The 20,396-nt window shown below is 41.9% G+C and overlaps 2 protein-coding genes across 2 annotated transcripts in view; both read left to right on the top strand.

Annotated features, from left to right (window-relative positions):
- Positions 1–3,734: 3,734 nt before the first annotated feature.
- fbl (fibrillarin) lies at positions 3,735–11,553 on the top strand. The gene is made up of 9 exons (XM_069656181.1): positions 3,735–3,836; positions 4,967–5,110; positions 5,194–5,337; positions 5,559–5,653; positions 5,943–6,113; positions 6,836–6,968; positions 7,074–7,186; positions 7,293–7,438; positions 10,881–11,553. The coding sequence occupies exons 1-9, from the start codon at positions 3,827–3,829 to the stop codon at positions 10,903–10,905; spliced, it is 981 nt and encodes a 326-aa protein (XP_069512282.1). The 5' UTR covers positions 3,735–3,826; the 3' UTR covers positions 10,906–11,553.
- A 377-nt stretch (positions 11,554–11,930) lies between these two features.
- dyrk1b (dual-specificity tyrosine-(Y)-phosphorylation regulated kinase 1B) overlaps positions 11,931–20,396 on the top strand; it is a 41,444-nt gene continuing 32,978 nt past the window's right edge. The window contains exon 1 of the mRNA XM_069655851.1: positions 11,931–12,601. The gene's annotated coding sequence lies outside the window, so the exon portion shown is untranslated. The remainder of the gene's footprint in view (positions 12,602–20,396) is intronic.

The raw sequence follows: 20,396 nt of genomic DNA, 5'->3' as shown, positions 1-20,396 counted from the left end.
ATAGTTGTTCTTATTATTGACATTAATAAATAGAAATGAATTAAACTTAAAGTTTTAGTTGTTATCATAAAATACATTTTTCCTGGCTGCAGCAGGCCGGGATATCAAAGCCAGTGAGACTCACTCTGTGGACAGTGAGAGTCTGTTTAATGACAATTTATCAAATAGTTGAGATTTTTCAGTTCTGGCAAAAGTAGTGGACCAACACACACACCAACATTAGCACAGATGTAAATATGAAGAGAGAACAACTGATGAGCTTCACAAACCTGCTGTAAGAAGAGGACACAGGGTTTCTTCAAGGTATCGACAGGAAACCGTGTTGTGTGTTAAACAGGGAGGGGGGGCTGATTTCTCTCAGGACGACTCTCTTTGACCGTGCCAGACCTCAGGGCTGGTTGTCAAGCAGAGGAAAGGGTCGACCCACCGCTACAGAGAGGCTGTCAGGAGCTAGCTGTCTGTTAGTCGCTGTACAACTGAAACATGTTGTCCCAGAAACCTTTGAGTTTAGGACCAAGCCCGAAGAGATGACGGGGTCCCATCAGCCGCCTCGCACTTCCTACCTCACAGGTAGCAGAGACACAGAGGGAGATGCAGCTGATGGACGACCTGAAACTGGATGAGTTGAAGCCTAGCATTGATAGAAGATGATCTGATTAACCTGCCACCCATAACTCATCTGAGCTCTCCACACTGGTGTGCTTAGCATACGTCTGTAATATGGAGAGATGGGGACTAACTGCGGGACCAGGTGTTCAGAGGCCGGGGATCGAGTCATGAGGTCATGGAAGATGTGTTGATTGTCACACAATTTCTAATTTGAAATCAAATGACCAGGAGGATGAAACTTGGCCTGAAGGTGAGCAAAAGTGAGCAAACCTTACCTGACCAAAGTGAGGAGACAATGTCCATCAACGCGGCCTTAAGAGAGCGGCTCTGACAGACAGGAGACACCCAGCACACCTTTATCTGCTTAAGGATCTTGAATAAGTTGTGCAGGATGAAATCACCATTCAAGTGTTTGGTGGAAAGATTTATCAATTCAATTTAATTATATGTTGCAGGCTGTATTAAAAAGCGTTACCTTGTTGTTTGCAAAAGTGTTGCCAAAGCTGTTCTCACTAACTACAAACATGCTAACAGGTTCTTGTTACACAGGAGCTTTAATTTGAATAAAATGATAACAAAAAGCTGAAACAAATCATAAATAAAGGGGAAAATATTAGTTAAAACATCTTTTAATTTCTGTCTTGCTCAATCACACACGTGCATGCATCAGTAATTGCCATTGTAACTGGAGGATGCCCTAACTGAGGGTATTTAAGGGCAGCAGAAAATTCTAGTTTCCCCTTTTGCACCCGAACTTTGAGTGAGGTGACCTGCAGACCAGAGCGGTGAAAGCGCTGCAGAGAATCTACAGAACATCAAACCTTGTAGGGATTAAAGTGGACCCCTCAGCAACCCGGAGCAGCTGCTTCAGACGTTCATTATAAATAATGTGTTGTTTCATCCTGCTCAGAACCCTGAACAGCTCAACCAGCACAGACCAATGACGGTCTATATACAAATCAATGACGGTCTATGTCACAGACCAGTGAGTGTCTATGGCACAGACCAGTGAGTGTCTATGGCACAGACCAATGATGGTCTATATACAAACCAATGACGGTCTATGGCACTGACCAATGACTGTCTATATACAAACCAATGACGGTGTATGGCACAGACCAGTGACTGTCTATGGTACATTTAAAGGTAAGGAGTTCACACATCTGTTTCCTGCTGGAGCTCTGTTTGAGTTTTGATGCTCAGAATATCTTCAACTTCCCGCTATGTGTGTCTGTGTGTGTGTCTGTGTTTGTGTGTGTGTGTGTGTGTGTGTGTGTGTGTGTGTGTGTGTGTGTTTGTGTGTGTGTGTGTATGTATGTGACAATCTACAGCTAATATTTTTTTTTATTTCCTGTTTTACTGTCATGTTTGTTGCCACAGGTGTGTAGAGTTTGTTGTGACAGGTGAAGCAGGATAATTCACATTTGTTGAACCTCCCCAGAAGAAGCGACAATGCTCGCAGGATTTTCATGACAGCAGAGAAGATGTTTTTTCTCTTACACTGTCTTCTTTTAACAATCATTACATTTATAGTGTCTATATTTACCAACAACTCAAACGTCTTACAGTTTTGTTCAAACTTATTCATACTTTGTTTTTCCGTCTCACAGGGCAGGACTGCAGTGAGAAACACGACCCTCCTGCCCCTCCCCCCGGCACCACCCTCTTCAGACAGCAGCCCAGAGATGAGCAGCGCCCTGTCCCAGAAGAGAGGACGCTGTCTCCATCTGCTTGTCCTGTGCTGGTAGGTTTGGGACGCTCCTCACACACCAACAGGAAGTTGTCACCACCTCTTTGGGTCAGATGCAAAAGCTTGAAGAAGGAGGCGGCCAGTTTTAAGATTACAAGTTAATTGTTTGTACATCCTTTCTAACTCCTGAACATTACAAATAAATATGAGACACATTTTCTAAACATGAAACAATATTATTGTCTTTGTGTATATTTCAGAGATCTGTGACTGTGTGACGTTTAAATGAAGTAAAAATGGCTCATTTAAGATTTGTGTATTTTGAAAAAGATTACATTAGTGTTACAAGTGTGACTGTGAGTTTTGTAATTTTTAATCATTTGGTCAATATTCAATTACTTTAGTAATAGTAATAGTTCAAAATATATATAACTTACTGATATGAAAAACAGGATTTTATCACCCAGCAGCAGAGTCTTAACCCCCCAGATGTATTTTATGCTGACGGATTTGAATGTTGATTGTTGGTATGATTTTGTTCTTTGTAACATACAGATGTATGATTACCTCCGATGTTCATTTATTTTAATTATATATCCAGGTGACTGAATATTGATTGTCTGTAGCAATGATATCTGTTATTGGTTCTTCTCTGTATCTGACTGCATCACTATGTCAGCTTTTGGGATGACTCACTGAAATAAGTCCTGACAAAAAACTCTTTGAAGATACTGTAGACAGAAATAGGAACAAATGTGTTTGGTTATGTTTTTGGGTTCAGTGTGTTGTAGGGTTTCGCCCGTTCAATCTTTTTATAAGCAAAGAAAAACACACTCATGAAAGGTGCCCTGTGTCAAAATCTGAATTTAACACCTTTAAGAATCAGAATCAGCTATATTGGCCAAGTATGCACACAGTGTACAGCTTCTACTCACAGGTCTACAAATATAAATATAAAATAAAAGTATTAGTATATATATATATATAGCCATTATGTAATGTCAAACAACAACAATAACCCTAGAAGACAGTAAGACAGTAGTGCAGTGGTGAGGAGTGCAAAGGATGATGAAATAAATGTAACACTATAACATGAATATAATTAAGAGACTGGAAAAGAGGAAACAGCAATATCAGGCTTGAGATTTAGTCAGAACATATTAGAAATGTATTTAAAGTGAGAGAAGATGTGATATTTGTGTTCAAGAGGAGAGCAGAGTTTAAAAAATATGTCTCTTAAATTACAAGTGAATATTAACATGAACATTTTCATCTCGCTGTGTTTAAGAAACATGAATTTGATTAAATGTTTTATTATCGACTTCATTTAAAAAGACTGTTTACATTCCACACCAGCAGGTGGCGGGGCTGCCTCCTCTGTGTGAGACACGCAGCCGCAGTAGAAGAAGAAGAGTCTGCAGCACGTGTGGTCACACTGCGCCTGTCCGCTCACGGAGAGACACACAGAGGGAGAGACAGAGAGTAATCTCACCTACAGCTTTAATTTAACGCGTTACATCAGTCAACATGAGGCCAGGTACAGTAAATATGATTTAAATTAGGTTTTTCTTTAAAGTAATGTTTGTTTACTGTGTTTAAATGTCCGCTGTGTGTATGAAGTTAGAGAATGTGGTGTGTGCTGGCCTACACCGCCATGCTGCACACTTTAACTCGCTGTAAACTTTAAACTGGAAGAAAAAAAAAACTGCATGCAGACGCTTTTATATAAATGCAGTTTATCAAACGTGAAGCTAAAAGACAATATAAATGTTAAGTTAATAATAATGTAACTGTGGGTGCCTTTATCCTGAGCACTTTAAATGGCGAAACAACAGCACGCGGTGCAGAGAAACACACGTGTTAATCTTCTGTTCAATAGAACATAAAAACGAACCACTAGACTTACACTAAAACCGAAAACTATTTTTATTTGTAATTAAAGCGTATATCGTCAGTGTTTACGTGACACGGAGATTTTTGCCGAAGCTAATTTATTTCCCCCCTCTCAGCCACGAGGCTAACGCTGGAAAGTTAACGTTAGCTTGTGTTAGCATGAAGTTAGCCATGTGTTGTGTCGAGGTGAGTTTCCATGTAATGTTGGGTCTAGGGTCAGTGGTAGAGTTCCAGGGGAACCAGACGTCGACACAACACCGGGTCGGAACCTTTGTGTGTACACCGGTGCTAAAAGTATAGAATATATTGTAACATTAGATCTTCTCAGGACTTTCATCGTGGATTTAGGGGATTGTTTGTGAAAGTCCTCAAAAACCATCAGTTTTACAGCTTTATACAAATTGTCGACTCAATATGTGGACACCCTGAAAATTTAATTTCCGTCTCTTGTAGCGTTTATTTTGGGTCACTGAGATTGATCACTTGAAATTAGTTTTGTTTACATTCCCTCGTGTACTGAGAGTTACTGCACTAAAACTTAATAAAATGACAGCACTGGGATGAGACACATCAATGTTACTGTTAACATTTGCATTTTATACTAAACCTATAAAAATCAAGCCAAATAATAATGTTAAGCCCCTCTAATCATTGTCAGTGTGCACTTGAGGGAAGCGATGGTTTCCTCTGAGCCCTTCTTTCATTTTCTGCATGTATGTAGGACAGACCTGACAGCTCACCTGCAAGTGTTTTTCTGTTTTCTGTTTGTTTCAGGGTTCAGTCCTCGTGGGGACCGAGGAGGAAGAGGGGGGCGAGGAGGAAGAGGAGGATTTGGTGACAGAGGAGGATTTGGTGACAGAGGAGGAAGGGGAGGTTTTGGCGACAGAGGACGAGGAGGATTCAGAGGAGGGAGAGGAGGTGGGTTATAAGAGCTGTTAACATGTCGTCTATTTTCTCTGTGCCACCTGAGTATCTGTATTCAAAGGTGATTTATCTTTCAGGGGGAGGATTCAGGTCCCCGGACGGTGGAGGATTTCGGGGCAGAGGTGGCGGCAGGGGCACCCCGAGAGGGAGAGGGGGCAGAGGAGGAAGAGGAGGATTTGGAGCAGGGAAGAGGGTCACGGTGGAGCCGCACAGACACGAAGGTTTTTATAGATCACCATAATTGATGTTGCAGCAGTTAAATGTTTGTTTCCCCCGTCCTGCATCCTGCCACCGATGTTTCTGTCTGTGCTTTTTGTTTATATTTTAAACTTTTCTAATGCAGAAGTTAAGTAGTAAATCCTCCTTTTTAAATACACTACTCATTTTTTTATGTACTAAGTTATTGTTTTAAATAGTAACTAACTAATGTGTTTGTGTTCAGGAGTATTCATCTGCAGGGGAAAGGAGGATGCTCTGGTGACAAAGAACATGGTGGTGGGCGACTCGGTGTACGGAGAGAAGAGGATCAGTGTGGAGGTGAGAGTCTTTACTGTGTTTTTTACATTATTAATGTCATGTGTTGGATTGCAGGTTGTAAAGTTGTGTGCCCTCCTGTCATGGCCGGGACACTCCTGAGAGTGATTTTAATCTAAATTGGACTCAATTTCTGCTCAAATTAAAACATAAAGCTATGAAGAAAGTTCTGCAGATCGTGCATGTGCGCAATTATGTGATTTATGAAGAAGCATCTTGAACACGTGTACACACAGGTAAAGTTGAGAATCTTCACCACCTAAACTTAAACTGTGTGTTCTCCCTCTGTCAGGAAGGAGAGACAAAGATTGAGTACAGAGCCTGGAATCCTTTCCGCTCCAAGCTGGCAGCGGCCATCTTGGGAGGAGTCGACCAGATCCACATCAAGCCCGGGACAAAGGTCATGTACCTGGGAGCAGCTTCAGGAACCACAGTCTCCCACGTGTCTGACATCGTCGGACCGGTCAGTACTGCACGCGCTCAGAAACCCCGACCACGTATTTTATGTGAATTAAGAAGTGGTAATGATTAAAGCCCAGAACACCCAGACTAGTGGTTTGTACACACAGAGGATGAATATCATTCATGCATTCACATCCAGATTAGTTAGTGTCTGCACGTACAAGTCAACAAATTAAACTATGTGCAACAATAACACAGCTTCCACAAGACATGATAAGCCTTCATGAAACCGATGGCCTAAATACTCTCAAATTAAAGGTCTAATGACTTGCAGGTTTAAAAAGTGAACTTTCTTTTGGGCAACCAGACCCCATTGACAAAAACGGTAATTGTAGAGTTAGTTCGGCTCCAAAACAACGCAAACACAGTTACCGACCAATGCAAAATCAGAGCGGCAGCAGCTGTGTTCTGTGAGGTAAAATCACTGTTATCAATGGAGTCTGGTGTGTTTGCAGAGAGCGATGTAACGTCTGTTTGTGGTTAAAACAATCATCTTCCTCTGTAACAAAAAGGTCTATCTCTGTAGGGATTCTTTCTGTAATGTTGTCACACACTTAGAATAACAATCTGAACCTGTCAGCGGAAACAACAAGAACTTTTAGTGGACGACCTTTGAATAATGGGGCAGTTGAACCTAATAATGACAGGAAGCAGAGCTTACATGTTAACTTGGTGTTCCTGATGGCAGTTAGATTACAGTAATGTGTGTCCTGTGTCTTACAGGAGGGTCTGGTCTATGCTGTGGAGTTTTCTCATCGATCAGGTCGTGACCTCCTTAACGTGGCGAAGAAACGAACAAACATCATTCCCATCATTGAAGACGCCAGACACCCGCACAAATACCGCATGCTGGTTGGTAGGTACTCCTGAGACACAGGCTAATGATGGCAGACACAGAATCATGTCTGTGTGAAGTTACGGTGCATCACAAGTCTGTTAACCAACCTGTCTCTCTCTGTAGGTATGGTGGACGTGATCTTTGCTGACGTTGCTCAGCCTGATCAGACCAGAATCGTTGCTTTGAACGCTCACAACTTCCTGAAGAACGGAGGGCACTTTGTCATCTCCATCAAGGTACTGCAGGCTAACTGTGTGCTAACTGTGTCCGTGTCCCCGCAGGCTAATTGTGTCCGTGTCCCCGCAGGCTAACTGTGTGCTAACTGTGTCCGTGTCCCCGCAGGCTAACTGTATAGACTCAACAGCGGCCCCTGAGGCGGTGTTTTCCTCTGAGGTGAAGAAGATGAGCGCTGAGAACATGAAGCCTCAGGAGCAGCTCACACTGGAGCCCTATGAGAGAGACCACGCCGTGGTGGTTGGCATCTACAGGTAAACAACAACACAAGTAGAAATTGAACACCCCTTTAGCATGACACACCTAAACGGTGGTGTATGGCTGCAACTAACAGTCATTTATTGATCTGCAGATTAATTTAAGATTTACAAAAACACGCAAAAATTGCTCATCACAATTTCTCCGAGCCCAGAGTGCCGTCTTCAAAATGCTTCTGTCAAACCAAAAGACTCTTTATTTACTAAACAGAAAGCTGCAAATCCTCACACATAAGAAGCTGGAACGAGCAAATGTTCGATGATCAAATGTTGGCCTGAAATATGAACAAATGTTTCATAAATGTTAAAGACACTTGGCAACTAATTTTTCTTCCTGATCAATTAATTGATCAAATGTTACAGCTGTACGGCTACAAACAGAACAACGTGACCACTGACTCTTTTTATATGGAAGTCTGATTTACAAAATCTTTCTTCAGCTAAATGATTATAAATGTTCTTGTTGATCAAAGTTTATGATAAAAAGTAAACACAATTATTTGTCATAAATCACAGAAGGTCAGAGTTCAATGTTTTCTCGTGGAGGAGCTCTTCTCGGGCAGGTTTCTCAGCTAGAAAGGGGCGTCCTCATGCTCCCATACATATAAGAATTCAATTTGACTTATTGAGTGTAGACAGTGATTTGATTGTGTAAATTAAATGGTTCCTTAATCTTCTTAGTGAACGTCTCGAGCTGTGAGCCCACCGGGGGTCCAGCCTTAAACCTCCTGTCCTTCCTTACCAGCTGTAAATCCTGGCTCACATGTGAGAAGCCTTCACACTGACCTGTGACGTGTGTTGGTCCTGTAGTCACAATCTATGTCTGACTCTGAGTGTGATTTACACCAACAAATTAAAGGCCTGACACTGACGTTATTCTTAAAGAGACCGTCTCCGTGCGGTCTGGCTCCTTGCACTTGTTTTTCCACCAGTGTCTGCCTCGTAGACGTATTCAGAGGTTGTTCCTGAACGCCTGCTTGTCTACTAGTTTCTTTCATGTTCGCGTTTTTTCGTGTGTTGGGAAAACAAACAGGCAAACACAACATTTTACAGTGTAGTATATTTGGTCAGAAAGGAGCCTCACCTGTGTTGAACAGCTCCATCTGGTGGATGGAGCGTTAAATGTTCATCTCATACGACACATACAGTCATACAGTCTGTGCTGGGCTTTGGAGATATTAAATACAGGTCTGACTCGCTGCTTTAAGATAGTGAAACACTGTAATTATAATAATCTAACTCTGTATTCAGAGTTAAACCCTCCTGATACGAGCTCAGGCAGCTCCTCAGGTTCGACAAACATCACTTTTATAAAAGTAATTATATTTATCATAGTGTGGCTTTAACTTTCACAGTGTTCAGCCATTATTCATTTCTGTTCTAATGACTTCTTATTCACCAAACTAATTTGCTAGAATCTTCAAGAAACAGATTTTTATCATGAGAAGTTTTGACAGAAAGAGAAACGAGAGCATTCAGACAGACTGCGCACAATCCAACCAGCTTTAAGGTTTGGTCTCAAAGCTGTGAAGTATTTAGTGGCTGAGATGATGTTCAATCAGCCATGAAGAGAGATGTCTTTCACAAATCATAAAGGATAAAAAGTTCACTTGCTTAAATAGTGCACTTAGAAATACAACTAAAACATGTCCTTGTTCTGCTCCGCTGCTCTTTCTGGGGGGAAATGTTGTCCTGTTCACTCTAAAACATTTATCTCAGCTGCTTTAGTTACTCCTTTTTCAAAGTCTGATTATTAATATAGGTTTTTTATTAAGTAAGAAGTTCTAGTGTGTTTTTATGGATGAAGCTGCTCTGCAGTGAATTCAGTTAAAATCAGTTTACAAGCTGCAGGTTTAAAGGTATAAATAATATAATCCAGTAATATTACAGATATTTTCTAAAATGGAGAATTGTGCATAATGAGTGCTTTTACTTCAGTCATCAGTCTGTCCTCACCTTGCTCTCTGTGAAGACATCGTGAGGAATAAATTGTTGAATAAAATAAATAAACCAGACATAACATAGAAATGAAACAGTTATAGACAGGTGACGCAAACGAATGGAGAATCCAGTGCATAGCCATTATTATAGCAGCAACAAGCTAGAGATTAGCATCAATCAGCTGGCATGATGCATCAGTGTCTTTACATATTCAATAATTAGAGACCAGACTTCAGTGAAGTCTAACAGTAAACTTGTCAGGGGACCGGCTCAATGCATGTCTAACTTCTCTACATTTTGTTTTAACCGGACTTCACTGTGCTCTGCATTGTTCAACAGGCCGCACACCTGCAGACTCTGTGGTTAGGGTTAAATGACCCTCTCTGGTACCCGTCTCTCTAACCACTAGATCTATAACTCAAGTGTACGAGTGTGGACGGGGAGGGGCCACAAAAGACCTGTGATGAAACTGAGTGTCATATATTGGTGTGCAAAGATCAGGTGCCACCCCCAGTGCCTATACATGAGTGATTGTCTCACTGTATGGACACTTTTAATCCTGTTAATATCATCCCTCAGCTCACATGAATCTAACACTTCTGTTACACACTGACATTTTTTCATTATACATGTTTCAGCATCGTTGCACTCCCGTCTGCTGTAGGCCTGTACATATCGCTTTAATGTTTCAGTGTACATGGAGAGCAAAGTCAGACTGTGCACATGCGATCAATGACCTGTTTCTGTTCCAGTGATGAGGCTGAAGTGAACTTAATTTACTGTCAGCGACCAACCAAAGGCTGCTGACTGGTGCGACAAACTATTAGTTTTGTTATCGATTTATTAGCTGATCATTTTTAGTATTTATTGTTTAAAAAGGTTTAAAAATGCTCGTCAGTTTCCCAAAGTTTACATTTCTTCTTTTGTCAAACAAAAAGTTCAAAAACCAGACAGTCCTCAAATTAAAGAAGCTGAAGGGTCACATGTTGATAAGAAGCTTTATTGATCCCCCAAAGGGGACATTTACTCCACTCTGTCTTTCAAAATCACAAACTGTTGATCGCATTAAAGTCAGCAGAGATGTTTCTTTCCAAAAACCTGTCCCACCTACAGATTATACAAGTTAAAGTTTAGTTCTAGTTAAGATGAAGCTAAACAGGATATACAAACTCTGACCTCCCCTAACTGCTCTTGTAGAGTTAATTATTCCTTGTGGAAATTGGGGGGAGGTTTACAACCAATAGTGCTTGTTATATGTTCCTATCACAGTATTCTGTATCAGTATCTGTCGGTGGACTGTAGTAATAGCTCAGCAGTATAGGATCACATGGATGTAGAGCTTACATGGTCATGTTGGAGCTCCAGAGCTGGTTCATTGTGAGGTCCAGAGCTGAGTTATGGTGACAAGCTGACTCATGCAGACCCTCCCAGACCACCAGCTACACACGTGGTGTCTTCTGTCTTTCAAATGTTAACATGCTGTTCTGTCTCTCCTCAGACCTCCACCCAAAGCGAAGAAATGAGGTGTAGCTGAGAGCCCAGGGAGACGGATCACCATCTTCAACCACCACCTGTTTTTTGTACTGTCAGTGTCTGTTGATCTCCACCTGCCCTGTGAGCGAGTCACTCTCCACCACGAGGAGAGTTTCAACAGACAGGAAAAACTGTTCATTTAGCCTCCTGTGAGGTTCTTTTATTTCCATCAGCCTCTCTGTGATGCTGCCCCCTTTCTTACTAAATGTCTTTTATTTTAATGAAATCATGGATTTGGCTCCTTGCTATTTTATCTGTGCTTCTGATCCCATATCCAGTGATATCCAGAGTATCCACACATCAAGCCCCAGAGACGGCTGGTGTCTTTGGTGTATATAAGTTACCTGTCAGACCTTATGTACAGTAAATATACCTGTCTGTATAATACCCACTTTGTAGGTAAGGAAGCCTGAAAGCTGATATGTGGTGGTGAGCTGGTAAACTTGACCCTGTGTGTGTGTGTACAGACAAATATATATACGTGACTTCTCACTCTGACTAGTAGTTTGATACTAGTAGTGTAACTTTGTGTTGTATGAAGAGGAATGGTTGTAATTTACAACAGTTTATTCTTGAAACAGTTTGTTTTTTGACATGATGGACAACTTTGTTTTAATAAAATGTTTATTATTCTTTGATTGGTGGTAATCTTTGACCAAACACGCAGTGCATGTTCAGATGTGACAGTTCCTTGGTGAATCAGTGAATGACCAGCAGATGTACAGAGGACAGAGAGGATGGAAGCATTTACACTTAGTCTTAACTTAGCCTTTTTGTCTGTGTGTACACAAATATCCCGACGTAGGTTCATGTTTCCACCTCAAATTTAAATAAAAACCAGGCCGGTTATTATAACAAGTCCACTTTCAGAAGTTGTTGGTGCGACTGTCCGCGGTGGATTTGTTTTGGCAGCCATTTTGTGGGAAATGTCTCTGGAGCGCGCGGGGCCGTACTTGCCTGGTGTCGGGAGCGCGCTCTCAATGCAGCCCCTCTCCTTTGACCGATATTACCATCACGGAGGGGCTGGCCAGCACAGAGCTAGCTGTAGCTGTGCCTGCTTAAATTTATCTAGTTTTTCAAAGCTTCTGCCTTTATTGTCCAGCGGCCCTTCGGCCGGCCGTTACCCGCCAAGCAGCCTGCAGTGAGCGGACTGTCTTCCTCCAGATTCCGATGGCAGTGTTTTATTAGACAGCTAGCGTGCTAGCTTATAGCTAGCTAGCTAATGTTAGCTTCTTGCCTTTTAAATTAATTTAAAAATCTGACGGGCGTGCTAATCTAACCGGCCCGCTCTCTGGTTACAAGGTGGATGCACCCCCGTGCATCTGAGAATAAATATCGACTGAGTGATAAAGTTTTCTGAAGATAAAGCGGACTGAGCTCGAGGGGTCCGCGGCGGTTGAGGCGGCGGGCTGCCCTCCTCCCCTCAGGCTCGGCTAGCTGTGCTGCACCGGCGATCGGTCCCGATCGACAACCCGCTCACTGAGCTCCGGAGAATCACGCAAATTTACTGGAAACTAATCTCACCGGGATTTTATCGGCAAACAATCCTAAATCACGTTATCTGGATTTGTGCTGTGGAAGAGGGGCGGCTGACCCGGGGGAGGGGGCTCGGTTCGTGTGGACGGAGGGAGACAGGGGTTCCGAACATGGCTGCTCCGCGGGACTCGGTTCGACACACCGCCTGAGGTAAGACACGGCCGGTCCGCGGCTTCTTTTTTATTCATGTTTGAATGTGTGGTTCTTGTATGTGATGTATGTGTGTGAGGGGCTGGACAGGCAATCAGCAGTTACAGTGCTGGGGAGCCTGCGTTATCCGCCCGGCCCCCGGCCTCGTGTCCCCCGGCCCCATGTCCGCGCTCCTCCGCCGCGGATGATGGTGAGACGGCTCAAGGGGCACGAGGAGGCTGGGCTCGGTGAAAAAGGTGTGTTACCGTCACTGGTGGACAATGCAATGTGTTTTAAGGCTGTCGCATGTACAGTAACAGAGCCGTGCATGCATCATGATGATGGACTTCATAACGTTTTAGCGGCATGTAATGTCCTCCAGGTCTACCGTTATCCGCCCCTGTCCTTCTGCTTCACCCTGTGACTGAGCCGTTTCTAACAGCTAGCAGTGTGAGTCTGCCCATAAAGAGGCTAATGATTGATGCCATCAGTGTGTGTGTATCCGGGCAAGTTTCAGCAGCCGAGCTCCATCCCTCCCTCCGGTTCGCTCTGTCGGCATCTCGAACCGGAGGGAGGGATGGAGATGGATGGATGTGCTGCTACATGATGCAAACGTGTTGATATATATCCTCAGGTATACAGTAGTTAGCTGGTTTTATCCTGATGTGATGCCTTTATGTGTAAGAGCAACCAGCCAGCAACCCCCGACTGTCCTCTGCACATCTGCAGCATTTCATCTGCTGTGGCAGCTAATGCTAGCTGCTAGCTTAGCCACCGCAGCAGCAGCATCAGCCCCAGCCCCTACCCTGCCCTGGAGTACAGGGACACAGGCGCTCTGCTGCCGGGAGATGGCTGCCCCTGGGGAGGTTGACAGGACTGTGATGAGACCATTGCTGATGAACAGCTGGAGGAAGCATGACTTGACATCTCCTCTCGGTCTGTTTGGGTCTCTGTGGTCCAGTTTCTGTTCAGGGGATGGGCCTGAAATTGAAGGCGACTATAATGAGGAGATGTGTCACAGATTGTGATTTGTCACACCTCGCTTAAGTTCAGCTTACTGGTTTTCTTGTGGTGGACACTGAAAATGGACCTTTATGCAAAAAAGACTTCAGTTTTACTTCATTTTTTAATCCATTCTTTGTCTCCTCACATCACATCCTGTTATGTTGGACCGAGTGTGCATGATTGCTTAGTTTGCTCAGTCATTTGTCCCCTCTTATACTTCATTATGATCGTTTATAGGCCAAAATGGAACATTTCAAATGGGACAAGGGTGTTTTTCCCCAGGTCAAAGTGTCTGTGAGACAGTAAGGATGTGCACACTCGGTATGCAATCTTCCAGAGGAAATAGACTTGAAATAGTTGCTGTTTCATGGAGCTACACAGGACCTGGGCAGTGTTGTGTGTACATTTTCTATGAGAAACAAGTGTAGAGAGATTACTGTTATTAGTACTTAAACCTGAGACATACGTATATTTGCTGTATGTTTCTTACAGTTTGATGTGTAGAGATCTCTTCAGTCAGTCAGACACTAGTAGATATAGTTGTGAAAAGCACCTGTGACCAGCTGCTGGTTTAGACCTTTTCCACAGCACTGTCAGCGGGCCACAACCGCTCACCATCACACAGCATGTATGACTGCTGTAAGATATGTCTGATTACATGAACCATCTGCAGCTTTGCAGCCCTGCTTCGCATCATACTACAGTGTGCATGAGGGTGTCCATCAATAACTCCTGAATAGATTGTAATATGAAGTCAGACCCTGTACACTGGGTGTCAGACTGGGAGCACTGGGAGTGGAGCCTGTGGGAGTGGCAGACCTCCAAATGTGAACTGCATCCCTCTGATACATGTAAAGTGCATTTTTGTCCTGCCTGTATCTCTGGAGGGGTTTATATTCTGTGTCGTTGGCCACAAACAGCCAATAGGATTGTTCTCTGACTGACAGCACAGCTGTGACAACAAGCTCAGACGGTGTGTGTTCGTGTGTGTGTGTGCGACAACTCTAACACATCAACTTTTATACAATTCAAAAACTAGCATGAACTCCACTGTCACACATTTTTCTCCATCTTACTCTCTCTCTATTGTCCCTTTCTGCTCCTGTGTGAACACACTCAGGGTTGTAAGCGTTATGGTTGTAAAGCTCACCAGTGACACCTGTTGGTTACAACATGAACACATTATAGGGAAACAGCCGGTCTGAGATCTCTATCCTCATTTTGCACAGAGTAGCATTTGGCGCTTCCAACTATTACAAGCTAACATTACCCAGCTGCCTTAGCTAGCTAGGCTGTCACAAAGATAAGGTGAAGGAAAAAAATCGCAAACAATTTTTTACTGAAGGTGATGACGATGAGGAAGAGACTTGCTAACACGTGGCTCCACCGACTTTACAAAGTTAGCTTGATATAGTGCAGGCGGCGAGCACCTCATCCTCAGTAACACCGTTAGTATGACACGTATGCTGAGCCTCAATTCATTAGCGTTGGCTGAAGTACACTGATATAAACAGAGGCCGCTCACTTTATATTCAATCTTCTGTTTTAACTGAAGTGCTCAGAAAAGAGAGGAAACAATTATAATCAAATGGAAAGCAGCAAGTGCAAATGTGGTTTTGAACATACCTTTTAAGTGATGTGTTTGGATCTGCTGGTTAAAAAGTTAATATTAATATTTCCATCAGGTCAGTCAGGGAACAGTGAAAACACCTTATATGAAGACTTTCTCAGATTCTTTGTTTGACTCTACTTCAGTTGTTGATTCTTGTAAATGCGCCTTAAGACATGGTCATCAGTGTGTGGATGCAGTGATGTTGATGGGTTTTCAGTGTAGTGAGTGCTCTGAGCCCACGGGTGGTGATTTGAGTGGGTCCCTAATAAAAGTTTTGGTTCTTGAGAAATAGTGGTGTTAAACTCGTGTTTGATGATGGTATGGTATGATACGGTTATAATTAAAAGATGTATTCATGTATGTTAAAAATAAATCTAAAATGAAAGAATAAAATTGCAAATCTGAAAAATTCTACTAAAACATAGTTTCTGTAGCACCACAATAAAAAGGAGTGCTGATTTGAACACATGAACAAAACGTTCTCATCACCCTGACACAGTCTACAAATAAACTGTAAGCTAAAGTCTGAACATCTACTAAATCAAATGTGATTATAGCTGAGTCAATCACTGTGAAACTCTTATCACAAAAATGAAACTTAGCTAACACAGTGGAAAGTCTGGTGATACAAATAAAATGATGCAGATATGTTTGTGGTGCATTCAGAACATTTGTCAATGATTACTTGTACTTAGTGAGCGGTAACAGGATATATGCGCAGACGTCGTCTGAACATAACAATTGTTAAAAAAAATCAGTGACGGGCGAGTTGTTGTTGTAGCGGCTAAACTAGCACGTCGACTCGTGAGAGCGTGAAAACAGTCTGCGCAGAGGGTTGAAACAGCGGTGCTCTGACAGTGAGGTTTCTTTTGCTGATTACTGTGATTTTAGCCAACTTTCACTACAAATCTAGTTCACAATGTTTCTGTCTGTATGGGAAAGGAGAGGTGCGTTTGCTAGAACACATGGATAGAGTGTTTACTGCGTCCTTTTAAATGTGAGGACGCGTACCCAGCAACATCACTGTGGATGATTAGTTGCCTGCCTGAATTCATTGTTTTACTACAAACATAAATGTTTAACTTGAATAAAAAAAGTTATTTTAAGGGGCACTTATTTCTTAATCACATGTCTAATGTAGCCTTTTCATATGTTACTTTTAAAAACAGGATTTATGGCGTCTGATATTTATAGTATAGTATAGTTTTCATAATTCAATAAAGAATATAGAAAAATATTGTTTAACATTAAAAAAGCAGATTGAGACTGAGGCAGGCCTTTAACTCCTTTGATCTGTGTTTGCAATACGTTTTAGAGATGTTCTTTCCTTAAACGTTCTGATTATAAATTCTTTCACTAAGCAGGACAGATTTTTAACTTCACCTTTTTATGATACTTTTGAAGCCTTGTTTTCAAGAGCTTTGATTTGTCAGGCATTGAGCTCTGATTAGCCAAACAAATATTTTCATCCATTTTTTACACATCACATTTACTCTGATAAAAAGTTCAATTTTGCAACATATTGATTTAATATATTTTGGCCTACTTGTACTCCTAAGTGTGAGGAGTTATCCCTCCTACACATTTCCATCCTTGGTTTAGCTTTTTGGCTAGTAGCCCACATGACCTGCAACGACTTAAATCCTGTATGTGTCATCATAAGAAAATTAAATGAAAATTAAAAACTACTTTGATTCATAACTGTAATTAAGTTACTGTTTTGGAAATTGGAAAGAAATCATCTTACAGTAAAAATGACTGAGTAACAATATTCATGACTGTGTGAAAACATTTTTCATGCACAGAAAATATTAATTAGAAATAAAGTAATTAAATTCAGGCAATTTTTTTTTAATGCTGGAAGAAAATGTGTGCAAACTGTCCCATTGATGCACACAGGATGATGCACAGATAAGACTCCATGCAGTCCCTCTTTGCAAAAATGCATTCTTAAATTCATCCAGAGCTCATATGAGGCCTCATCATCTGTTGCTAGGTAAAATACAGGATGACATTGCATTGTGTTGCAGTTAAGGTTCTTTAGTGGGACACCAGCCCCCTGTGATGGAAACCCTACCGTGCCCACATGGTTTCATTAAATGAAGGAGGGGAGATAATGATGCTCTGAGCAGTCACACAGTCATATCCACCTAAAGTATAACAACATTAAACTGTTAAAATCTGAATCACTTTGTCTCCAATCAGGGGCGTTTCTCCACAATTTCTTGTGACATTAATTTTATTAGTTACATTTGCACAAGCAGCCATTAGCTACAGGTAACTTCAGGTGCAGCCTGAGCGCAGGTAGCTCCTCCTGGAGATCAGCTGAAGGAAGTCACTGTTTGTTGTGTTGTTCAGGTACCTTCAGGAACATGTCCTCTCCTCTGTGGTGAATTTAAGGCTCCTGCTGTGGATGTCTGAGTGTGTGTGTGTGTGTGTGTGTGTGTGTGTGTGTGTGTGTGTGTGTGAGATGTTTCCTGTCTGTGTGTTATAAATGTTCCTGCTGGAGCTTCTGACTGTCATCATGCTCTTTAAACCATCTCCATCACTGAGTCTCTGATACTATTAAAGCTTTGTCTTTACATCCTGGTCCTTCCTCCTCTCCACAGTCTGTCACCTGGAGGAACACACACCTGTCAGGTGTTGGTGCAGCTCAGAGACACATTACAAACCTCCCTCTGATACACACGTTACACAGAATCACGGAGGTCCACAGAGACCTGAATCAACACTGTGATGGTGTTTAGATGAATCATGCAGCTCTGCAGGAGGCACAATAAATACTGTGAAGATGAACTTCATGTTTTTATCTGTTGAACGTTATATTTTAAAGAAACTACAGAGGCAGGAACCAGCCCGCTAACAACATGAAGCGTCAGTCTGCACAAAAGACAGAGAAAGACCAGGAGAAACATGCAGACTCTGATTCCGCCGTCTTCTCAAAAGTTTGACTTTGTTTCATCATATTTGGATTAATCATGCAGCTCTACTGTAACAGGACAATCCCAGAGGGTTCTGAAATAGTGTCTCTTATTGCTCATAAAGTGAACTCTTGATTTTAGTTCTTCATCTAAAGGTGACATAACTACTTTAACAGAAAGCTGGGTAAGCCCTCATAGTGTTGATACTGTGAGGACAGCTTATGTTAAGAAAAAAAATTTTCTTTTTTTAGAAAACTTGTGTGGGATGTCAGTCTGAAACATAGAACACATTTATTTACAAACAACTCTGACCGAGCAAATGTGTGAATGAGTCACATAAAAGAGTATAAAGGTTATATTTGATATTTTATTGCAACAGGATACATTTTCAGTCCCCTTAGCTATTAGCGAGAATGCTAACGCTGTGCTAGCAAGATTCAGAGTCAACAACATTGTCCCTTTACAGATAGCAACTATAATCTGACCGAAAGAATAGCTAGCAAGCAGCCATGTCACTGATCAACAAGATTTTTACCAACAAATGATTGGCCATTTTTTATGTTTACTGATGGCCACAGCCTGAAGCAGAGGGGCAGAATACTTCTTGCACCTTCTGTGTGTGTGTGTGTGTGTGTGTGTGTGTGTGTATACCATCTGAAACTTTAAGATATTTAACTTTTAGTCTAAAGGGTCAGTTTGGGGTCTGCGTGAAGACAAATGTTTCACATCAAAAATGGTTCAAGTCAAATTAAGTCCTACAGTTTCCTGATGAGACCATAGTCTGTATGAATAACGGACGTGGTAGGGATGGGCATTTCAAAATACCACTCGATATTCACTGGAAACTATTCGACTATTACACAAAGACTTTTGTTATTTAACGGTGGTTAGCAAACAGCTTTCAGATGCGCTACAGCCACCGTCTGGCGGTAATACCGCAATGGAACAATGAAAAAAACAATGGAAAATGTTATTTTTAAGATGAGATACTATTTGCATGAACTCTTACATTTTTTAATAAATGAATGACTCTTCGAATATTCGAAATTCATGACCTGTCCCTAGGACTGAGCCACCGTGACGTCACCCACTGGTTTCTCCACTGCATAAGTGAAGCCTCCAGTTCGTATATGGCCGCCGCTGGGGCGCAGCGCTGGGGCGCTGGTTTAGCACAGTTGGTAGAGCGGGCACCCCATGTACAGAGGCTGTAGTCCTCATCGCACTGATCGCGGGTTCGACTCCTGGTCTGCCGATCATTTGGTGCATGTCATCCCCCACTCTCTACTCCCAACATTTCCTGTCTATCTTCATCTGTCCTATAAAATAAAGGCAAAAAAACCCCCACTAAACAGGCTAAGAAGACAGCTATAGCGAGCTCAGTATACCTGCTACTTAGTGCTAAAAATATATCAATACAATAATAATTTAACTCATCGAAAAGCTGGAGCTCAGACTTCTTTTGCGGCCAGATAGTTCCATTCACAGAGCGACAAATTATTTGTCCAATTTTCGCATTAAAAATTCCCCCAAACGCTCCAGGTGTATTGATATTGATGTCTAGCGGACAGCTAGCAGCTCCCACCTGTCACTCAGGTGACCCTGACCCTATAATTTAAGCCCTTAATATAATGTAAACAGGTGAGTTGTATAAAGGTTCTCCACGTTCAGTTGTCATGAAGAGAGAAATGAGCTATAGAGACCCAAACTGTTTTTTGTACCAGGCTGTAAACATGTTTATTTCTGCTGTAAAGTTTAACATGGGGCTCTATGGGGACTGACTCACTGCTGGAGACAGCCTCAAGTGGACACCAGAGGAACTGCAGGTTTTGGGACTTGTGTATTGGCTTCATTTCTCAACACCAGAGCTTGTGCTTGGATGAGATAAAGAAAAAGGAAGAAATTGCAGTTTACAGCCTATCAGACAGTAATTACTAATCAACTATCATTTTAGTTACTGAATCTAAACATCATATATAAGTACAGTATGATCAATCATCATTTAAAAGATCGACATAGGCTTCCTACACCTTGCAAAATAAACAGATAAAATAATTAGATTACAGTAAAACAGACATTCAGCGCTCCGAGCGACCTGTGCTGTATACAGGTATATCTATTTAAACATAAATATGCCTTTTTTTCAACATACCTGTACCTGTCTGTTATACTGGGAGCTCAAGAGCTCGTCAGACAGCCGCGGTATGCTGATTTTTTTCAACATCGAATATTAATTTTAATAATCTGTTTTATGATACAATTCGGTTATATATTCAAATTT

Source organism: Semicossyphus pulcher, unplaced genomic scaffold, assembly GCF_022749685.1.
Source record: "Semicossyphus pulcher isolate SPU_LCO1_2020_fin unplaced genomic scaffold, fSemPul1.0.p SCAF_9, whole genome shotgun sequence".
Taxonomy (NCBI): Eukaryota; Metazoa; Chordata; class Actinopteri; order Labriformes; family Labridae; genus Semicossyphus; species Semicossyphus pulcher.
Note: the sequence above shows the minus strand (reverse complement) of the source record. Positions and strands in the feature narration are given on the sequence as shown.

Coding starts and splice junctions, on each gene's coding strand:
- fbl (XM_069656181.1), top strand. Junction 5,654..5,942: donor AGAAGAGGATCAGTGTGGAG/GTGAGAGTCTTT, acceptor TCCCTCTGTCAG/GAAGGAGAGACAAAGATTGA. Junction 6,114..6,835: donor TGTCTGACATCGTCGGACCG/GTCAGTACTGCA, acceptor TGTGTCTTACAG/GAGGGTCTGGTCTATGCTGT.